The sequence below is a fragment of the Corvus kubaryi genome, unplaced genomic scaffold, assembly GCF_017639235.1.
Source record: "Corvus kubaryi isolate FWS band 111438036 unplaced genomic scaffold, C.kubaryi_AGA036_p1.0 37300, whole genome shotgun sequence".
In the NCBI taxonomy this organism is placed as follows: Eukaryota; Metazoa; Chordata; class Aves; order Passeriformes; family Corvidae; genus Corvus; species Corvus kubaryi.
Genome location: NW_024581093.1, coordinates 16,270,594 through 16,287,398, shown reverse-complemented (window position 1 = coordinate 16,287,398; position 16,805 = coordinate 16,270,594). Strand labels below are relative to the sequence as shown.

The 16,805-nt window shown below is 39.9% G+C and overlaps 1 protein-coding gene across 1 annotated transcript in view; it reads left to right on the top strand.

The window, feature by feature from the left end:
• CDH8 (cadherin 8) overlaps positions 1–16,805 on the top strand; it is a 153,900-nt gene that overhangs the window by 104,312 nt on the left and 32,783 nt on the right. The window contains exon 10 of the mRNA XM_042027639.1: positions 14,806–14,927. Within this exon, the coding sequence (XP_041883573.1) occupies positions 14,806–14,927 (122 nt within the window). The remainder of the gene's footprint in view (positions 1–14,805; positions 14,928–16,805) is intronic.

The window sequence follows — 16,805 nt, the reverse complement described above, 5'->3', positions numbered from 1 at the left end:
AGGAAGAGCAAAGGCTTCCCTGTGCTTGGGCTGTGAAGGGCTAAAAGCCCAGGGATAAAAGCCTTTGTGGGGGTCCCTCTCAAAGGCACAAGCTCGGGCTGTGTCTGTGTTACTGTGCCGGGAATAAATGGCTTTATGGAACAAGAGATCTGAGACTGCTGAGTGAAACCTGGGCTGGAACCAGTGAGGAAACCTGGGCTGGCTGTGAGTGGGGTGTGGGGAGTCAAGAGGGAACCTGGAGTCACTGCTGGGTCCCATCAGTGACAGCATGGGGTGGTTGGGAGTGTGACTGACAGAGAGTCCCATCAATGGTCACACTGGGAAGTTCCCTTAAGAGTTGTATGCCCACAAGAGCAAATTCTTCAATCTTTTTGTGGTTACTAAAGATGAAACCATGCAAAGAGCCATCTGTGGAAAACAATGAACTGAATGAGATTAACATGGTACCAGGTGATGTTTAGGTGATACAGGTGATATTTAGGTGCTGGTTTCAGTATTTCAGATTTAGTTATAAGTTTCCCTTTAAACTCCTTCTGCAGCTTTGGTCCTTTCACCTGCTACCCCTACATCTGTCTACTCCTAAATATTCCATATATTTTGCACATTTTTCCTATTGTGTGGTTTCTTACGTCTCTTTCTTATGTGATCAGATTAATTTTTGCCTCTTTGTTGTTCAACATTTTTCCTCCCTGGTCTCCTCTGTGCTGATAAATTCTGCCATATGGATTTTTAAGAGAAGATAATATTAGAAAGAGCTTTGACATGTTTGAAAGATCCCTCTGAAATGCAGGCTTAGGGTGTGCAGAAAAAGTACGCTCATGGCAAGGGTGAGACTCAAAGCTATTGAACCTGTGAATTGGTTCTTAAATTTTCTTTCTACATTGCCATTCATCCAGGTTTACCCTGCTGAATGGAAAGGAGCAGGAATATCCAGGTGATGACAGGCTGGAGGAAGAAGGTCCACTGGCAAAAAGATTGCCTGAGAATGAACCTTTGTGCTCTGTGGATATAAAGGGTGAACGTTGTCACTGCCTCTGGACTCTAAACACTGAACTAATGAGATTTCTCATTAGTTTGTGGTGTAGCTGAGACTTACATGAACTTGAAGTTGTAGCCAAGGTTGGGAGGTTTATTTTAAATTTAAATGCTTGAGAGAAGAGGGATGAATACAGTCTTGCTTTGTAAGTCAGGGTTGATAGTGCTGCTCATGTGTTTGAGCTCTCTGGAGCTATATCCTGAACAGGAAAGGAATCTGGGGGCATGTGCAAGGATTTTTTGACAGCCTGAATTGCAGTGCAGTAAGAATGAATGATCAAATTACAGACGTCTCTTTTGGTGCATCTTTTTTGTGTGTACAAAGGCTCATCACATCTTTGGTTCTTTGCTACTTGCTTGAAATGAATTTTCTACCATTCAGTAAAATCTAGTGAAGTCAGGATCCTAATAGTCAGATGCGATCCCATTCTCCTGAACCCACAAATACGTTTTTTCCTTGTGTAGATTACAATTATAGCTGTAACTCCTGCTCCCATTGACATGCTTGTGTTGCTGGCATTAACTGGTTGGCAATTTTGCTAGGCAGTGAAGCAGAGCAGGGTTCAGACTGGGCTTAACCTCCTCAGTATTCTCCCGGTTTCTTGCACAGGTTTTGCAGCACTTACCACGTTACATGTTGTCAATGCTAGTCAGAGGAAAAGAAAATCAAATAGCCATGACTTATTTATTAGACCATTTTTGCTCTAGATTCTGAATGGAGCTCAGAATCACTGATCATTCAAGCGATCAGATTGCCAGACATGGATAAGGCATGTAATAATTAAACTCTGTCCTCTTTTTGCCTCCAGCTCCATGGATTTCCATTTCCATTTTCTAATGGCTGGAACAGCCACCTTGCAGGTACTTTCCCAGCACACTCACTATGTAAGCCATCAATACTAAGGAAATGCCCTGTACTTCCATCATTGCTGGTCAATTGATATAACAACAGTAGTAATAAATGGAGAACTGGTGTAGTTTGAAACCAAAGCAAAGACTTATCTCAGAAAAGCTGGTTTAACTTAGCCTAGAAAGAAATTTATTAGCAACATAATTTGACTGCACGACAGTCCTCTGATTTAAATATGAATGTCCTGATATTTGCATACGCATGCCTCCTAAACTGAAGCTGAGATCTGCTTGAGATACAGGATTCTAGTGAATTCTTTGGAAACAAAATATACTGCAATGCCTTCATTATTAGCAATGCTTATCTGAAATTCTCTTTTTAAAAAGTGAGGTAATCTTTTTCCCCAGAATATGTGTATTTCAGAGTAGAGCTTCCTTGAATGATACCATAGATTTCAACAAGTAAAGACTTCTAAATATATTCCACTTGGCAGGCTCAGATTTGTGACAAACACATCAATAAATAACAGAAAGCCTGGCTCATTATCTTTAAAGACAGTTAAATGATGATCCCTTTAAAGTCCCAAAGTTTTCCTTCATCCGATGAAGCACTGAGTGGACTACTCAAGGTTTAATATTTTCCTCCAAGCTGTGTTTTGATCATTTGCAGCACTGGATTCTTCTCCATCTTAGGCTGGATATTAGGAGAAATTGTTCCCTGGGAGGGTGGGCAGGCCCTGGCACAGGGTGCCCAGAGAAGCTGTGGCTGCCTCTGGAAGTGTCCAAGGCCAGGTTGGACATTGGGGCTTGGAGTACCCTGGGACAGTGGAAGGTGTCCCTGCCATGGCAGGGGGTGGAACAAGGTTAGTTTTAAGGTCCTTCCAACCCAAACCACTCTGGGATTCTGTGATCCTCACACCCTGCACATCACACTCACAGATGTACAACAGAGCAGTCCACTGGGGAATTCCAAAGCCAGTGCCTGGGTGAGGATATTTCTCGTAGCCTGGAGCTGTACTTTTAGCCAAGTTTTAAATCTCTGAGTGGAGGGTTTTAATGGAATTTCTGTTGTCCTTATTCCGCAGGCACTGCAGTCACAGAGATATTATTTTCATTGTGATTTGCTGCTTGATCAAAGGGTTCTTGGCACTCAGCCCCACATGCCAAGGAAGCAGTGCTCCTGTGGCAGCCTCAGCCCCCTGCCCAAGGACTGGGCAAAGCACCAGAACTGCCACAAGCAGTAGAAATTCTCATGAATAATTATTCAAAACAAGAGGTGGAAATCTAGACAAGATCTTGAAATCTAAATGGCAATTTGACCGCAGTAAATATTTTCCAGGCCCAGAGCAGAGGAGTCTCAAGGACAAAGCTGTGGGCTCTGTCTGACACAGGTAATTACCCACACCAACGGCATTCTTTGGAAATGAAGAAGTATGAGGCAATTTTGTCACCTAATGGGAAAGGGCATAAAGCCAGAAAAGCTCTATATGGTTTACTGAGAATATAAATACAGTAATTGAATCATCACCCAGCACATGCACTGCTAAAGTTACCTATATTGTGTATTCCCTTAAAAAATCCAAGGACACTAATTAAAAGGGAAGAGAGACATATTTCTTCAAAACAAGCCTTCAGCTACAATGTACTTTTTAATGCCACAAATACCTTTGCTTTCATTATGCTTTCATTTATTTAATTTTATTTAGCCTTTTATGGTAAAAATAACTACAGGCATTATTAGCAATAATTTTAACATTTTCGGGAGTAACTTTGGTACATCATATAATTATCTTTAAATGAGGGCTGAGTAAATTTCAGTAAGTTTGAGAAAGAGAAGGAAACAAGACTTTATGGAGGTTTAAACAAGAGGAGCTCAAGAATATTAACCTTTTCTGCTTGACCCTTTTTGCTCTGGTTTAGTGGAACTCAAGCTATATAATCCATCACTTTTACACTGAAACACAGAATTTACTAAGGTAGTTTTTGTCCATTTGCACATAACTACAGGGCTACACAGAGCTCCTCAGATCCTGATGGGTCGCTGCCATTGGGCAGTGGAGGGCTGGTGCATCTTGTCAAGCCAGTTTTCAGTTCTCAGCTGTCAAAGTGTATTTAAACATAGCACAAAATATCCCATTAGCATTTCACACAGCTCAAAAATAGCAGGAGAGGTGTTCCACAAAGATAATAGCATGGCAGTGGCCATATTATGAGGAAATATGAATGGGAAGGGAGTGTGCTTATGAAACAATTTCTGTATGAAATGGCCTCAGTAGCTCAGGAGCAAGCCCTGAAATTCAGGTATGGGATGCCAAGTAGAAGTTGGAGGCCTCTGATTCCAGAGGGAGGCATGGAAGGCAGCTGTGAATAAAGCATCTGAGTAATTCAGTAAAAAGAAACAAATAAAAGGTCAAAGAAGGTAGTAAACATCATTATGGCAAGGAAAAGGAGAGAGATTTGCAGGAACAGTCTAAACTGTATTTCTGTTTTCTGGGCATTATAAATCCAGGCTAGACATCAAGTTCCAGAGTGGCAAATACTCATTTCACAAAGACATACTGGAGTTGGAACACTGTTCAAAGCTTAAAACACAAAAGGTTAGGGCATTAGGTGGTGTTTTAGAAAGAAATAAGGTTTCCTGGGGCACAAAACAGGGAAGGATTCAGGTAAGGAGTACAGGCAGAAGTGTACACAACTAACTAATGAACAGAATATTTTGTAGTTACTTTGAGGAAATCTGGGGGCTGGTTAAGCTGACCATATAGATATATATAGATATATAGATGAGATGTAGATACATACATGTATTAGCAAAGTAAGTGCATCTTTACCCCGACCAGCTACCAACTGGCCATCTGCACTTCGAACATTTGAATTAGAAGTTCTAAAGAAAAGAAGATTGATCTTAGAATTACTGTGTGGAATTCACCTCATTTGAGAAGCTGAGTTCGTCAGTCCTGAGCAGAATGGGACTATCTGAAATCTCCACTGGTTTTTCTGCTTGAGAGCAGGTCAGAGTAGAGATTTGTAACTCAGTATAATTTTAGACAATCTTCTTCAAGCACATTTCTGTCTAGAATAAAGACTCTGAGCGGCATGCTCTGAGTTTCTGGCAAAGGTGCAGGGTAGCAAAAATGGAACTATTTTCTGGCTGAAGAGCAAAGGAGATGATATTTTTAAAGGTGCATTCTAATGAACTAGGGAGGTCTTTTTTGCTTATTGCTGAAGGTATGCAAATAAGAAGGTTTGATGCCTAGAACCTGATTCATATCCAGGATATCGAGCAATATTTTATCTGTGAAGGAAACATAAGAGTAATTAAATTGCACTATTAAGAAAATCAGTCTCAGAAAGGAATATGAGCTCTAAAAGTAATGACATTTAAATACTTCTATAATAAATTCTGCTTTAATAACAATTTTTATTAAAGCATTTTGATGTTTTGTCTATGAGTAAGGGAGGGATTTCATTTGAGCTATAAATTATTTTACTTCAATCATGAAATCATTTCAAATAAAAAAACCCAAATATTCCAGACAACTTGTTCTCAATCAGTCTGCTTATTGTTATTATTATTGCTGCTAGTCATTAGAAAATTTCATAGCTAATTATAATTGACAATAAGACCTTGCATATCTAAGTCAATATAAGATTTTAATATTCATGATGTATTAACATATTAATAATATAATTGCTCTAAAGTGTGGGCCAGATTCCTGACTGTTTTATGGCAGCACAATTCCTTTGTTTCAGCTGGAATTGAGAAACAAAGCAGGAAGTCATGTCCTGGTACATTTGTTGTGTCTTAAAAGTTTTTCTTAATCAATTTCTTTTCCTGGTCGTTCACTGCCTTATTTTTGAGTCAAATTCTTTTCTGTCATTCAAGGACACCATATTATTTTCTGGATTTTTTTTTTTTTCCCCTCATTGTTATATTTAGAAATTAAAACCTGTTACTTCCTCACAACGATTTAAGGCATTGCACTGCCTCGGAAAATCTGGAGTCCTAGTTAGGCTTGTGGTGCTGTGATCCACAAAAGTATGGATCCAGTGGTATTTCATCACACTGTTATTACTCTAGAGTGTATAATGAGAATATCAGAAAGATGATTCTGAGATTCTTTGTTTTCCTTCTTTCCTTCTTGCTGGTGCATGCCACAAGGAAATGGAAAACCTTTGATCAAAATCTTTTAGTGGGCTCTGACTTTTGCTGAAATGCTGGGTCTGTAGAGCAGTGCTTCCTACTTGCAGATGCTTCCAGAGATCACAAATGTTGTTTTTCTACTGCTTACTCTTGAAGTGAGGTATCATTTGCTCATCTGTTTTATATTTGTTTGTTTGTTTGTTTGATGTGCTTTGACTTTTTGCAAAAAAATTTAACTGTAAAACTTCAAACATTTCTAGGTTGCCATTTCTTGTAGTTAGCAAGTGCTAAAACTTCAGCTGTATTTTTAATTTTTGGGGTCGTAATGATTCCCCATTTCAATACATAACACAGTTAATTTACTGAGTGTGACATAACTGCAAGCTTCCTCCTGACTGGTGTCCTCGTTAGAGACAAATAAGGCTCATTTACACAGTGCTTTATCACAAATACAGGTTGTTTTCTGCCAGCAGTTGTTTCAGTTTGGTCTCTGGATAGATGTGTGGGCGGAAGGATGTTGGCAGTATTGGGTTTTTTTATCATTTTCCCTTAAGGATTTACTTAGGATTGGTGAATAAACTGGAATTGCTTCATTGTCATAAACCTGACATGACTTTAGCAGTTTCCAATACAACCTGCTCAAGCAGCTCTACTAATACTTTATTTTGAATTATGTATTTGTTTACTCATATTGATGTGTCACACATATCTTGATTATGTGTTACTGTGAATATACAGCTCACCGTGGTCAAAATTAGATATGCAGAGCAGCCTCTAAGGACATGCTGTTTGCATCCAGAGCTTCTGTCAAGAGACCCATAGTTTTTACTCAAATATTGCAAAGATGCTACAATATCTGTTTAGAATGTCCATTCCAACCCTTTCCAAGCCTCATCCCGTCCATTTGTTCCCCCTGCTTTCATATCCCCGTTTTTCTCTCCTAGTGCATATCCCATGCATTCACAGAATTCCAGAATCACTGGGGTTGGAAAAGAGCTCCCAGGCCACGGAGTCCAAGCTGTGCCCCATCCCCACCTTGTCCCCAGCCCAGAGCTCTGAGTGCCACCTCCAGCCCTTCCTTGGACACTTCCAGGGATGGCCACTCCAAACCTCCCTGGGCAGCCCCTGCCAAGGCCTGAGCACCCTTTCCATGGGGAAATTCCTGCTGCTGTCCACCCTGAGCCTCCCCCGGCCCAGCCTGAGGCCGTTCCCTCTCCTCCTGTCCCTGTTCCCTGCCAGCAGAGCCCGACCCCCCCGGCTGCCCCCTCCTGTCAGGGACTTGTGCAGAGCCACAAGGTCCCCCCTGAGCCTCCTTTGCTCCAGCCTGAGCCCCTTTCCCAGCTCCCTCAGCCTCTCCTGGGGCTCCAGCCCCTTCCCAGCTCCGTTCCCTGCCCTGGACACGCTCCAGCCCCTCAGGGTCTCTCTGGCCATGAGGGCCCAGAACTGGACACGGCCCTCAAGGTCCCTCAGCAGTGCCAGCACAGGGGACGGGCACTGCCCTGGTCCTGCTGCCACCCCAGGGCTGGGACAGCTCAGGTGCCATTGGCCTCTTGCCCACCTGGGCACCCCTGGGCTCGTGTCCAGCCCCTGTCCCAGCACCCCAGGGCCTTTCCCACTGGGCACTTTCCAGCCCCTCTGCCCCAGCCCGGAGCATTCATGGGGTTGGTGTGACCCCAGGGCAGGACCTGGCACTTGTCCCTGTTGTCCCTCACATCACTGTCCTCAGCCCATGGATCCAGACTGTCCAGATCCCTCTGCAGAGCCTTCCTGCCCTCCAGCAGATCCATGCTCCCACCCAACTTGGTGCAAACTGACTGAGAGTCCCCCCAATCTCCTCATCCAGATCATCCATAAAGATACTGAACAGCACTGGGCTCAACACTGAGCCTGGAGTACATCCCTAGTGCCTGGCCCCAGCTGGATGTGGCACCATTCCCCATTTCTGGGTTGGGCCATCAGCCATTCTGTAATCCAGAGAAGATGCACCTGTCCAAGCCGTGGGCTGCAGCTTCTCCAGGAGAATGTCATGGGAGACAGTTTCACAGGCTTTGTGGTGACATCCAGGTTAATACATCCACAGCCTCCGTATCACTCTTGCATGCAGTATGTATGTTCCATGCAATGAGTACTCATGTTACTCAGTACCTGCAGCATCTCCTATCCCTTCTAGAATTTGCTTTTTGGAGCACTTGCTGGTTAATAGGAAGTGGTGACATCAAGGTGGAGTTTTCAAAACACAAACATTGTGATTAAAGCAACCCAGCACTCAGAGTGATTTGGGATAACCAGAGTTTCTGGGTTGTTGTGTTTTTGGAAGGGTGGCATGAGGGGTGGGGGTTGCCTTTGCTTCCCATTCCCCTCCAGGCCCAAGGTGGATATGAATTACTTTCAGCATCCTCTACTCCCTCCAGGACAAACTTAGAGCTCGCTCACTGTGGTCCATGTTCTCATTCTCATTGCAGCAGAGGATAACTTCTCCTCTCTCATCCTGCACAGCTAAATCTAAATAGAACAGGATGGTTTGACTTTCCCTTATAACCAGGGTTGTGGTAGAACAGGCCCTTTTCACACATGTGAACTACGTTTGAGGGGATGTTTTGCTTTTCTGATCTAGTCTCTCCTTTCCAAGCCCTTTTGATCCCTCTGTGCACTCAGACAAGACAATATCATGCAAATACACCAAGCAAAATAAGATACTTCTGCAGAAAATTACAAACCTTTCCCAGTTTTGCAAATGGATCTTACAATTCACGGAGTATCAGAGGTAATTACAGAGTAACTATTTGTGAGGCTGCTGAATAACTGCACAGCTTCATGGCATGAAAAATAGCAGAGAGGTTGCATTTGAATGTCGAATTACGGCCTGACCTCGGATGAGCAAAATGAGGGCTAACTGATTCTATCAGTATTCATTGTACCTGTATGAAAGGAATAGACTCCCTGTCTTAAATTTGGTTTTATTATCAAGTTTTATAAATCAGTGTCAATCCTTTGAAGTTAACAAAGTACCCAGTTGAAATCCCTGGTTTAATTTAAGGTATATTTATATTTGAAAAATTATTTCAAATGTAGGAAATGATGAAGTATTGGTACTTACAGTAGCAAGCAAAAAACTGAGTGCAGGGCTAGGTGGAATATCACTGATAAAAACAAGATTCATTTGGTCTTTTTGCAGGCATGACTCCATTTTCTGCAAATTTTATGTAGTTGATTCAGATTCTGATTGGTTCTGGATTATAGGAAATAATTTTAATGTCTTATGTGGATTTACGTGCAAGTAAAAGAAACCCCCACAGAAAAAGAAAGTAAGTGAAAACAGGACCTGAGGAATATGGAGTATTTAATTAACATTTTCCGGCATGGTGTGTGCACATATCAAAGAAATGTTATTCTTTTTTGTTTTGTTCTGTTTTGATACTGTCAGCAACCTGAAAGTAAAGTCAGTGCCTTAGTCCCAAGTGCTACATCTCATATATTGATTAAAGGTAGGTGAGTGTGGCCTTCCTGAGTCACCTCTTTCCAAATGGAGTTGCTGAACTTTGGGAACCTCTTAACTCCAAATTCAGCTTTGAAGAGGTGGATGACATTACCTCTTGGTAAGTTGGTTAAAGTTGTGACAAGTTGGTTAAACTTGTGACAGTCTCTCAGTGAGGAAATAGAAACAGAGTGTGACAAAGCTTTCCTCTTGCCTCATTCATCCTTCTGGAGCCCACAACGAAATAAACCCAGTGAGCGACTGAAAGGAGACGAAAATTCTCAACTCGGTTATTATTTTTCTCCCAAAGAATGACTTAAGGAACAAACCTGAGAAATATGTTCCACATCTTTTCCTTTCCGCGCCCCTCCCACACACATGCACACACAGAGACTCGCCACAATCTGTGCTCCTCCGGCATGCTCCATGTGCTGAAAGAAATACAAATGGAATAATAATTAGGAGGCAGTGTTTGTTTCTTGTCTTAGCAGCTCCTACAGGAACCTTGCTGCTGGGTACTGATATGTTTATATTGCTATTTAGATAATCCAGAACTTCTCATCCTTTAAAAATACAATCATTTCATTGGGGAATCTATATCTTCCCTGTGAACAATTCTGCCTGGGTTTTTAGTTTGATTGTTTGAGTTTTCTCCTAGCTCAGAAATAGCTTGTGTTCTGGTATTTTTAAGAGAAATGCTGGCTGGCAATTACTGCTGTCTTCCTGGAAATTTTGGAGTGGGTTTCAGGCACTCAACCTCTCTTGAATCAGATCATTACCCAGTGCTGCAGACAAACGAGCCCAGAATTTGGTGCGTTATTTGATTTCTAGAGTTAAGCTTCAACATAAATAAAACCTCGATTTCACAAGAGCATCTGTGTATCTAAGGATTTTTTAAGTCAGATTTGTCAGTTTTATGCGGCAGAAAGATTGTTATAAGTGGTGGCATTCTAGAGGTAAAGGATTGCCTAAAGAAAACAATAACATAAACTCTAACAGGAGAAATAAACTTGTCCTGAGGGTGGATTATCTTAATAAAGTCATCAGATGCAACTTTGATAAAGTCATGGGAACTGGCTCTGTTAAAATACAACTTAATAAGTTTGAAATATAAGGGATGTAAACCAAGCGCTGTTGTTTTTATTAAGTCAGTGATTCAGATTTTGTTTTGATTTCTTTGTTAGAACTAGGACTTCTCTACTTCTAATTCAAAGTTTTATTATGGTAGAAGTTTCACTGAATCAGAGAAGCATGAAATAACCATTTCCAAACCATGTGGTGGTAATAATAACAATAACAATAATGATAATATGAATAATAGTAACAATAAAAGATGGATTATTTTCTAGGAAGTTACTTTCTATTCAGGTACTTAATTTTAGGTAAAATTCGTGACAGCTAATGACTTTTTAAAAAGAACATTGAAGTGATTTTGGATGATTTAATTACCTAAAGGGAAACTTGACTAAACTGGATTTCTTTGGGTAAAATAAATTATAAAGTTCCTTTTTGGCCTCAATAATTCTCTTTATCTCAAAAACCATTGTATCAGTCAAGGGAAGACAGGGGGAAGTGTTTTAAGCAAGCTTATGAGGACTTTAAGTGTTCATGGGAGTTGAAAAGCAGCATTATATTTTGTTAGTTATGGCACAAGACCAAAAATTATATTTATAAGCTCTAGTTACTCCTAGTAGGACTGGCTGTGTGCAGTAACCGTGTTGACAACACTCAGTGCTTTGTAATACAAATTTCCTACAATACATCTCAGTCATGCAGGGCTTTTTCCATGAAGGAAGAAAAGTGTTGATTCCAATAACAAGTGGTAAAACATGGGGATGTAGTCTCCAAAGGTTCAGGTTTGGAGACACTAAGTTGCTTGATAATTTTTGTTTGTTTGTTTGCTTGTTTTGAATTGGACTTTGGTTATCTGATCTGCCTAGTCATTTTGGTATCAAACTCTGCTGCCTTTTTAAACCCTGAGTGGGTTTCAGTGGGTTACTCAGCAAGCTGGGTATTTCAAGCATTTAATGTGCCAGTAGAATCTTGAGAACTGGGGAGAAAAGCAGAAGAGCGTTTTAGGAGCTTATAACCCTTGTAAACCTTTCAATATTCATTTCTTAACTCAGATGGATTTTCCATTATTTTTGGAAGGTTTTTTTTTATCAACCCCAACTAAGTTCCACTAGGGTTTTTTTTTTTTTTTTGCATTGAGTCTTCCTTTCCTTGGATCTGCCTAGATGCTCCTTTCTGTGTGTCTGTGTTCTGTGCTCATCTGGGTCTCACTGCTGGAGCTCAGAAATGTTCTGTGCTCATCTAGACACAGAGTCCCCAGATGATTAACTAAGTCCTTCTGTGCAGACATAGCTTGAAAAGATTTTTATTTAACTGGACTCATGGAAATTTTCTCAATAGTTCTTAATCTTGCTCCTCAAAGTGTTAAATTTTCAAACAAAGCTGATGCTTTTCAAGTGACAGCCCTGATGATACTTCTGCAATGCAAGATTCAAGGTAGGTCTTTTTAAACTGTGCATCACAATAAATACAGGTGATAAAACTTTTAAAACTCTGATTAGTTCCTTAGAGGGTCTCTAACTTTACATTTTTTTTATGATTTTGCATAAAATAGCTGATTGGAAGTTAAGCAATCAGTCTTGCTGTCTACCTGGTACATGCAAGAGCACTCAGTCTCCCTTAAATCTACTGACTGAGAGGTTTATTGGGAAAAAAAAAAAAAAACAACAAACCAAACAAAACCTCCACAGTGATTAAACTCAGTTTTGTGCCTAGTTTAGAAAGAACTGACTGTCCATTCATACAAAGGAGGAGAAGTTCTGAATGTTGAATGCTGATCAGTGAGACACCCAACAGCCTGAAGGGCAGTGACCATGCTGTATTGGCAGTTTGGGATCAGTCTGGATCCACTTCAATCCCTTCCTACTCCCAGTTCAAGGATTTGGGGCATTGCCAGCAGAGCTGGGTTTAAACTTGGACATCCTCTGTACATGTTTTACCACCGAGAATCTGCAGACATGAAACGTATGGAAATGAACAGATGGAACTATCTCATTCTGGCAGCGTTTTCAACCTGGGTTTGCTTAGTGAGGACTCATTAATGTGTTTGAATAGGTGGGCTCAGGGTGAAGGAAAACACATAGCACAAAGGGGAATTTCACTGGGAAGTTTGGGATGACAAAATAATGCAGTGTGTTCAGGGTGGTGGGCAGTACAACCTGTAGATACATTTCCCTCTCTATCTCTCTCTTTCTCAGCAACAAAGTTCACCACAGTCACAGGAGCCCTAAAAGGCAGTGGATATCCCCTTGTTTGGAGATTTCCAAACCAGCTGAGTCTCTCTTGTGTTTAGTAAATTAATTTTTTAAATGAATTCTCATCAAGTTTCTAATTATAATATCTTTAAATTTAATGTTTGTATTTCTGATGAAAGACAAACATTTTGGGGGCAGTCACAAGGGACATGAATAATTTCTTTAGAAGCTTTTCTAATTAATAACATTTCTCTGTAATGTCTTAAAATTTGAACTGCCATCATTTCATTAATTTAGATAAAAGTAAATCTTTACTGTTTAAATATGACACTAGTGCTGAGAATTCTGATAAGCTGGAGATTCATTGTCTGTATTTTTATCAAATGAAAATTTAAAAAAAGTGTTTAAAATGTTTGGGATTCATGATTTGCATATTATCTTTTATTTGGTTTCAAATACATTATTATTTCATGGCATAAATGTTCACCCCACCTGTTAATCAGTAAGATCATAAAATACAAAATAGACATAAATATTGCTCATACAATATTTTGGTGGGTGTTTCTTTTTCTTCTGTAATATGTTTCTTTCCATATTAAAACTTTTGAGTCTTTAAGATGGAAAACATTTAAATTGTGATCTGTGGCAGTCTTCCATATCCTAAACAGGAGGAATTTTAATATTTCAGACAACCCCAGGAATATAAAGTCTTTTATAGCACTGGCATATTTGAGTTTGTGTTTTTAAAATTGTTATTTTTATGTCATTTCAATGTCAGTAGAACAACTGAAATTTGCACATTTAGATTTGTAGGTGGAGCCTCCCAAATTATGGATGTGTTTAGCAAACAAGGAGAAAACACAGATAGAGGGTTTGATTAGGTCACAACACAATTAACCTTGGTGGGAACCACAAAAGCCACAGTGTATATGGTGATTCCACCTTTATTCATCTCTGTCACATCTCTGTAGGGCTGCCACCAGTTGCTCCCTGTGCACTGGTGGGGCCTGATTTTCCTGTACTTTGTGGTCATTTGTATTGAGAAGTGCACTGAATATTGAGTATTGTCATTGCTGATGATACAATGTTGAATTCCGTGACTGGAAAATGATATTCACTGAGAGATGGACTTTGAAACTAGGATTGAGCTACCTGTGGAGGTGTGCATGGGCTATGGAACAGCTTATCAAACTTTTCGAATCAGCTGGTGACCTCAGTTTAAACTGAATTCACAGGTTTGCTCTTTGGGGAGAAATAATATAAAATACTTATAAGTAGTCTCTAAGCAAATCAACTATGCTGAATTGAGAGAAAGGCACAAGCAGCTATCTCTGAAAGCTATTCAAAGTAAAAGCAAACTGTTGGTTTAGCTTTTCTTGCCTTACAGCTCATTCTACTCTTCACAGTGATAAGCAATTTTATGCAAAATAGCTCTATATTATAAATGAGTCATTACTTCAGCGAACAAAGAAGTTCACAGGTCATGGTTTTGGTCAGAGGTAGATGATCAAAGTGCTTTAATAGTCCAAATTACTGTCTAGTTTTGCCTCTGTCAGTCTCCCATCCATCTTTTCCCAATGTGGGTCAGCACTTTAACCACGTTTGCAATGAAGAAGTAATAGATGTGCAGTCAGAACAATTAATGGAGTAAAATGTGCTGTTCTCTGCCAAAGATAAACAAAGAAATAAATCTCTGCTGTTTGCAGCCTTCCCTTTTCCCTGTATAATGGACTTTATCAATAAAACAATACAAACTTCATCAAAGAAAAATCTTACCAATTTAGACCAAGAAAGGTCTTCATTGAGCTAATCTCCAACAAATGCTGTTTGCAACAGGGACCTATTTATTCTTTTCAACCACAAAGCCCTGGCCATCCTTCTTTATCTCCTGCTCCAACTCCACGATCCATTACAGATGAGGCAGCCCAATAAAGCAAGGGCAGGAGACAGGAAGAGCATGGTGACTGTGCAAGCACTGCTGGATTTAATTCCCAATTAAATATGCTTACCTTTGGTACTTTGATATCTTTCCTTAGGGAACCACAGCCAGGTGTCCCGGGTGCCTGTTGCTATCAAAGTTCTCGATGTGAACGACAACGCCCCTGAGTTTGCATCAGAGCATGAGGCCTTTCTGTGTGAGAATGGGAAGCCTGGACAAGTGAGTATCCCAGGTTTTATGTGGTGTGTGAGACTGGGCTGGAGTTTCTCCCTGTCACCTTATAGCATCTTTATTCCAAAAATTTGTGCCCATGTGTTCATGCCAACAGCTCTTAGCATTAACCTAAGATAAAACCATGATCATTTTCTGTGGGATGTCTCTTTCTATATAAACAAACTTTTTTCCCTTAAAGCATAGTTTTAAATTAAAGGTGAGTACTTTGGGGCAATATCATGAAAAAATCCTGAGTGTCTTTAAGCACCCAACATCACACTCTGTGTGGTGGAGCTCAGCACTTCATAAGTTCATGCGTGTTAATAGGTGAGAGTATAATCCAACCTGAATTCCAGTTCAGTTATTGACCTCCATTGCAGCTGCTCCCAGGTATCATTTAGAAGAAGCAGTTAAAACAATAAACCCATTTCCCCTTGACCTTATCTCTTTTATAATCTCTATTCAGTTCTTAATTTTCTGTGACAGTTGGGAAAAAAATAAGGCAGCAAACCAGAACTTGATGGAAAGTGAAATTGTAATTGTGTTTAAAGTATCTAAAGAGGGTGTTGGAGAAGGGAAGTTAAAGTTTTCATTACATTAAAAAAAAAGAAAACGTTATTTCTGACTTGATTTAGTGGAAAAAAAGCTTGGTGTAGGAACTCACACAACACTACCCAAGGTGAGGTAAACAGCAACATGTCAGAAGCAGGATTTAAACTGGTTTTTTAAACAGTTTAGTCTTTTTCAAAGAAAATTAAGCAGATTTGTTTAAAGGTATTCACTTTGAAGGACAAATGTACAGAAATAGGGAAGAATATCTTATATGCCACGTAAATGACAAGGTGAAGATTCAAGAATATGCACAGACATTTGGAAAGTAATGCAGTGTAAATGAGATGTAACTTTTGTCCAGCAAGAGAAACACTGGGTGTTACAACAATTCAGTGTTTTTAAACTTTGCAATTTATTTCTAGATTGTGACATTTTATTTGAATAAACAGCAGCTGACAGCATGACACGGCTTGTTAATCCAGCTATTCCTGTGTCTCATGTGGGTGTTAGACATTAAATTCACTGTTCTCCAAAGAAGGTTACCTGACAATAGAGTTAGAAGTTATTTTCTTTTTAGTAGTATTAAATGACAACCTATACAGCAGTGTGTGACAAGCCACCTCTGCCAGGATTGCATTGTTAGAGAGGATGATTTGACTTCTAGCACCCCTTTTTGTTTAGCAAAATGGTGTCAAAAATGTGTCATTTAAGGAATGAGAATTCTCTTTATCCATTGAAGAGGAGATGTGCCCTTATGGGCAGCCAGTCATGTTACTGTTGGCATTTCAATTCTTCTAGCTCAGAGTGGATTTCTGTTTAGCTCAGGGTGGATTTCACATGCTGAGTAGTTACATTTTCCAGGATAGATTAAATCCTAATGACTATGCCTTTATCCAGGACTCAGTGAGCTTCCCTAAAATCAGAAAGTTCTGTTGTACAGTGTTTTCTGACTGTATTTACCTAAGTATTCCTATCGAATTTCATGTGGTTTAAGAGATGGTGAAAAATGTTCGCATTTCAGTTTTGGAATAAAACAATAAATGAGATGATTAAGAGTCAGCAGGCAAAAGAGGCTTTTGTTTAAACACTACAGAAAACTTTCATTAAAGCATGATATTCTTTATCTTACCATTACCTCTTACACTCTTGATCTGATGGCAGATGTCACTCTTGAGCATGAATCCTCCTGTGAACTTTACAGATGGTTATTAAATATTTGGCTGCCAGCATGGATGAGGTGGCACTGATCCTGCAATTTATTCTGTGTTTAAACAAATAACACTACTGGAACAGTAACCAGTCCAGAATAATCACCAAGGTTAGGTTCTGAAT